This window comes from Charadrius vociferus, unplaced genomic scaffold (genome assembly GCF_000708025.1).
Source record: "Charadrius vociferus isolate BGI_N301 unplaced genomic scaffold, ASM70802v2 scaffold110, whole genome shotgun sequence".
NCBI classification, from domain to species: Eukaryota; Metazoa; Chordata; class Aves; order Charadriiformes; family Charadriidae; genus Charadrius; species Charadrius vociferus.
In genome coordinates this window covers 2,834,001-2,840,000 of record NW_009646761.1, presented here as the reverse complement: position 1 = coordinate 2,840,000, position 6,000 = coordinate 2,834,001, and the positions used below count along the sequence as shown (strand labels likewise).

General features: G+C 45.1%; 1 protein-coding gene across 1 annotated transcript in view; it reads right to left on the bottom strand.

The window, feature by feature from the left end:
* Window positions 1-666: 666 nt before the first annotated feature.
* The window catches only part of CLYBL (citrate lyase beta like), a 122,237-nt gene continuing 116,903 nt past the window's right edge, over window positions 667-6,000 (bottom strand). The window contains exons 8-9 of the mRNA XM_009892011.1: window positions 1,219-1,318; window positions 667-826 (exon numbers count right to left, since the gene is read on the bottom strand). Of these exons, the coding sequence (XP_009890313.1) occupies window positions 1,223-1,318 (96 nt within the window). The 3' untranslated portion in view covers window positions 667-826; window positions 1,219-1,222. The remainder of the gene's footprint in view (window positions 827-1,218; window positions 1,319-6,000) is intronic.

Sequence of the window (6,000 nt, the reverse complement as noted above, 5' to 3'; positions counted from 1 at the left end):
CCCCCCTGTTTTCCTCCCCCCGTAAAATGGCCACGGAGGCGGTGGAAAAAAAAATGAAACTAAAAAACAACTGTTTTCTATTTACGAATTTAAATAAACAGAACAGCCTTCCCCGCGGTGTTTGTCTAAGTGCGGCAGCATTGCCGCTGTGTAGGTCATGAAAAGGTTGGTGCATAGTTTAAAACTTCCCATTCTGTTAATTTCTTAAAGAACAGTCGTTCATAGTCTGAGCACAAAAGCTCATGATTTAATGAGGAACAGAAACAAAATCTCTGATTGTTGGTGTTTCAAACTTCATTGGAGTCCTCTGGCAACCACAAGTTGATCCTCTGCAGCTTCAATACCCTTTAGCCCTCCATATAAGAGTACATGCTGAATAGAGGACAATGCCTGGTTGTTATGTTTATTTACCCTTACTACAAGCTGGGTTAACCTCTTCAAAACAGCTTTACTAAGCCCGTTAACCACACGGCCCACATGACCTGTAGCCGTATCCCTAATGTGATGTAAATCTGACTCGAGACCATATGCACAAGTTCTGCTGCATTGTGTCTCCGAAAACTACAAGTTTATTGCCATCCAACCCTTCCCCGGGCTGGACGCTTCCAGGAGGAAACGCTCTGAATAGCGACCGCCTCAAAAAAGAGAAGAAAAGTCAAGAGTCCCGCATTGTCGGAGCGATATTTTTAATGGCTCTCGCACATTTGCAGAAGCGGGGGGGGGCAGTGGGTGGGAAATGCAAAGCCCGCACAGGGTAATGATTTTCATCGCAATGATTTCAACCAGTGCGTAATTATTCGAGGCTTTGCCCTTTCTGATGGGAGTTCTGCACCGAAGCGGGAAGAAGCGTAGATACAAAAAGAAGCGATTGACCCGGTCTTCATCTGCTCTATTAACAGAGCTCACGGCTTCCGTTTTGCTTTTCTCCTTCAGTGAAGTCATAATCCTGCATTCGGAGTAATTATCGTGATGTCACACAGTTGGTGATGTAACTTCGTTGCAGGCTGTGAGCAGTCCATGAGCTGTGCGGGAGTGAGCAGTGGTTTAAGTCGGGAATAGTTTTAGTAATTAGCAATTCTGGCAAGCAAACTATGACAGATCTGCAGAATGGAAATGAATTTCTGCTTAAGCTCGACGTCTTTAATTTCTTCTTCCCCCAAGTATTATAGTCATCTTTTAAAACAGCTACTGGGGCCCCATGGCGAGAGCTTCATTTACCAGCTCATTTTTTCTTGATGGCTGTGGCAAGCGTAACAATGTTCTGTGCCTGCTTCAGTAATGGCATGTCGATCATGCTCCCACGGAAAGTAAACGCTCCCTGGAAAAAGAGAGAATATAAACTTCCTGAGAGGACCTCTGGAAATCGTAGTTGGCTTGTCTTTTTTCTTTAAAAACACATCCGTTTGGCAAGAAACACCAGCTCCCACAGGAATCCCCGCATGAGGAGACAAACTAACCGAGACGGGGCGAACGCATTTAAAGAAATGCAGCGGGCGCTGAGGGCTCCAAAGAGGAGGCAAAAAAGGGAGAGAAAAGAGAAGCCCAGTGTGCAGCCTGCCTGTTTCAGCCTCTCTAGCTGGCAAACATGCAGGGCCAAGAGCAGCGAGGCCGTGCGTGCCAGCCAGGGGGTTGGGGGGTGTTGGCGGACATGGTACCTGGGGGGCAGCTCTGCTCCCCGCATCCAGCATCACCCTCCAGCACCCGGGCTGTGCCGCTGGACTGGGGCGAAACTGTCTGTGGATGGAGGGCAAAGCCAGAAGTGTTATCTTCGTCAGGAAACAGCAATAGGGTTTTTGGGGGGTGGTGGAGAGAAGTTTTTCTGACTTGGGGGTGTGTTGAGGTTGTGTTGCTGCACCTCTCCATCAGGTCTGCAGTGCTAAAGGTAGGCTGGGCCTGCACTTAGCACCAGGGGCTGGGATGAAAGCTGAAAAAGCAAGCGGCTGGTGCGAGAATATTGCCCAAATCTGCTCTGGAGCCAAGGTAAAGCCCACCCGAGCACTGCATATAGGGAATTTGCCCCAGCGGATGCAGAACTAGCCAGTGTGCCTCAGCAGTGGCCATCTGTGAGCCGGGGCAGGTTTCAGAAGTCACTTTGTATTTCTAGCGATTTTGTGTTGGTACCATGGTGACAAGTTTAAAATAATTAACTACGAATCGCAGTTAAATCTTAAACAGAAGACGTGTTTTAAATAGGGCCAAACCTGACTTGTTCCTTTGGGTGCTTTAATCCACATGTGCTGCACAGGTAAGATTTTGAAGATGAAACATTGTGCATCAAGACATGCCAAAGTTCAGTAGACCAAAAAAAAAAAAAGTTACTTGTAATTCTGACAGTACTTTGACATATTCTTGAAAAAAAACCCCAAAGATGCAATCCCTTCCCTGAAGAATTTGGAATTGAAGGCCTGGCCCCAGCATTGCGTAGGGCGTCTCCGTGAAGCGCTGCGCACCCTTTTAATGTCCTGCTGCAGTCGATGTGGGAACACGGGGCGGCCTTAGATTTGGCAGTGAGCGGGGCCAACCAAGAACAGGGTAGGAACAACGGTGGCATGTGCGGCTGTGCATGCACAGCGAGAGAAATGCAGAGGAGAACGCGACATTTGTTGTTTTCTGGTTTTCATTTAAGGCTTGATAATCGTTAAATAGAGGACTCTAATGACTAAAGTGAAAATATAACCCATTTACAACAACGTTTAGGAAATGTGTTGCTCCAGTGACATATCTAGCTTGACTGAAGCAGTACTAATTAAATACTAAATCACATTCTAGAACAGCTAAGACAAAAATCCCCCTTAAACAGTAATCTAAGACAAATCAATATTGTTGCATGTAAGAACAGGCTGTATTAAAGCCATAAAAAACCTAATAGTTAAAACTGTTATTTTATTCTAAGTAGGATTTCATACTACAGCTTGCAGTATTTTAGGTGGGTTTGGAGAATAATGGGACTGACAATACTCAACGGTAGATGCTTCAAATCTAATTTCTTGTTTACAGAGCAACCAATCAACACTACTTTACCCCAACAACAACATTATTGTTATTATTAGTAGTATTATCAATAATAATACACCACTTTTTGTCTTAGCAACGTCAGCCGTTTTCACTTACACTTTTAAACCTTGACAGAAAATGCAGCCTCAAACTATTCCATTTATTAACTGTTGTGAAAATAAATTCAGAACGAAGTAAACATTTTATGACATAGGACTTCCTCAGAATAATTCAGGTCTGTGCAGTGATCAAAAACTACAGGTTAGTGCAAGATAGATTTTTTTCCCTGTAAACCCCCTATGTTTTAATTGAGCCTTTTTTTTTTTTTTCTATGAGCATTCAGTCAAATAACAGCTATTGTTGAAAAGAGAAATTTGCACGTGGGATGATAGTGGTAAGTAGAGATATGTTAAGGTCAGGAATCATCCTTCCTAGTTTTGTGGAATGGCTGACTTAGGAGCACAGTTATCCTAATTCCCTGCAATAGTTTGCAGAAAGAGGTGGGCGCCTAGCGATGGCAATTGTGATCTCTGGTGGACCGAATCCTGATCAGGAGGGTCTTATTCCTTCCACTGAGTGTATAGAGGATGCTCCGAAGTCGGGTACCTCTGCAGGTGCCTAAGCTGGTGCATGATCAATCTGGGTGAGGACGTCGTTTTTAGAAAGGAGTTAATTAAAGAGCATGTCTGTCCTCTCTTCATTAAAATAATATGTTTAGAAAGGAAATCAGGATAATAGTGTGTGTGTGGACGCAGGAACACTGAACCACTTGAGATCTGCTGTACGTTCTCTTCTTGTCAGCGCGCAGCTGTAGTTTGGGTTGCTAGGAATTTGAATTCTTGAAGGAAAAACAAATGCTTTTTCTTTTTCTAACAGCAAAGAGTAACATGAAGAAGTTGGCTTCTCTGCCTGTTCACTCTGAGGCTTATTTTCTCCCTGCTAATTTGTAGCGTTGAGCTAAAGTCCAGAAAAAGAAACTGATTTTAATGCCATTGAATATACTCTATTCACTGCCTCTCTTTCCACCCACAGGTTTCAACAGATAGGAAATACCAGTAATTATAGCTTTGTCCCCATGCTCTCTTTTCCAATTCTGCTAGATGAAATTTGCCTTTAGCATTCTTTTGATTTTCTCTTGCATTAATATAAAGAAAACAAGAGTTTCTATAAACACCATTTGCTTTGATAGCGTTAATCTGGGATTAATTTAGTCATAGATCTAAATTTTCTTTTTTGGCTTATTTTCTCAATAATCTCACGCTTCCAGCCTGTACTTAGACTTCCAGTAGTTCAACGGTTGGACCAGAGGTCTGTTCCTAAGGAAACTCATGGGGTGAACGGGAGCGATGGTAGGTGCGTGGTGCGGGGTTGGGCTTTGCATCCGTCGCGTTCGGTGGCTGTGGCTCTCGCTCGCCAGGTAACCATATAAATCATTCAGCGGGAGCCTTTTCAGAAACCCGGTGTGAGACCTGCCCTGGGCAGAGACAGGACCTCCAGGTAAAGGCTGATGGAGGAGCTGGGAGAAGGAGCAGCCGTGAGGCAGAGCCGCAGCCGGTGGGTGCAGCCTTTGGGTGACGATGCATGGGTGCAAGTAACTCGGGTGGGGTGAAAAGTGGGGGAACAGAGGACAACTGTGGCACCTACGGGACAGCAGGCTGGGAGCGCAGCCCTTCCCAGAAGCGGGTGGCTCTATGGGCCAAAGACATTGCCCCCGTTTTAAGTGATGCGGCACATATTCTGCTGTCCTTATCCAGTGCCATCCTTCGTGCAGCAACACTGTGCACGTGCTAAGGGCACGTGAGAAACAGGATGACTTTGGTGCTCACCAGCTTGTAGGGTATGGGAGCTGTAAGGGCGCTTTGGCTGGCCTACGCTCTACAGGTGTGAAGGCAGCACGACGCAGCAGTGGTGTTTGTATTTACACAACCTTTGGCTTTCCTCAGGCTGATGGCTGTATGCCTCTGTCAGGACAGACTATTGGGGAGAAAGCAAGGAAGAAAGGCGAACAGGCAACATTTCCCGTTCGGGTCATCATGCAGACTAGCTAAGAGTCCTTCCCAGTTGACTGACAAGCGAGGAAAGACTCAAAGGTGTTTCCTTCTGGGTAGCTCTGTGAGAGCAGAGCAAGAAGGTGGTGGCAGACCCATCTAGCTCCTCTTCTCTCCACTTGGTTACTGCAGCTGGACACAGAGCCCACCAATTCGTCATTTCCCCGTCTCCGTCTCTTGTATCAGACCACCTTCTCCAGGCTGAATGATGCAGGACCGGTACTGTGCAATTTGCTGCATCCCCCAGGAACTATGTAGTATTTGAATGCAATAAATTCACAATGACATTTAATGCTCTGTTAAAACAGTAGTAACATTTTAAAAAACGTAACAGCTATTTATGCAAGATGCAGGCCATGCTGAGTAAGGTCTTAACAGCTCCGCTTTGAATTTCAGTATGTCCTAAAGTGCTTTGAGAATGGAACAGAGAAGGCCTTTGGCAAATAGAGAAAACAGCTGGAAGGGAATTAAAATTATAGAAAGCTGCTAGTTTTTTCTTCAGAAGGGAACAGCAAAAAATGATAGTCTTGGAAAAAAGAGAATTGGGCATGGCCAGCCCCAAGTGATACAAAGATCCAGCCTACAGAGGAGAGAAGCGATAAGGCAGAGCTGAGAGAGAACTGTGATTTTCACAGGTCTGGAGTTGATGATATAGGCTCATGAAAAAGGGGGGGAAATCAAGTTGTGCAGTAGGAATAACTAATGCCATAAGTTTCCAGGTGGCTCTGGAGAGACCGAAGAGATGCAGAACCCAACTCTGTAACACATCAGTTTGGCAGAGCTTATGCTTGTACCTTATATACCTCCTTTTAGATAAATGCAGCCACTACCAAAACCAACTCAGATCTAGCCAAGTTCAACAGATAATTGAGGGCTCTTCTTTGACAACTTAGAAGACAACTCTGGCCACATGTTGCCATGGATCTTGGACATAGCTCTTGTCATATCTATATGTCAT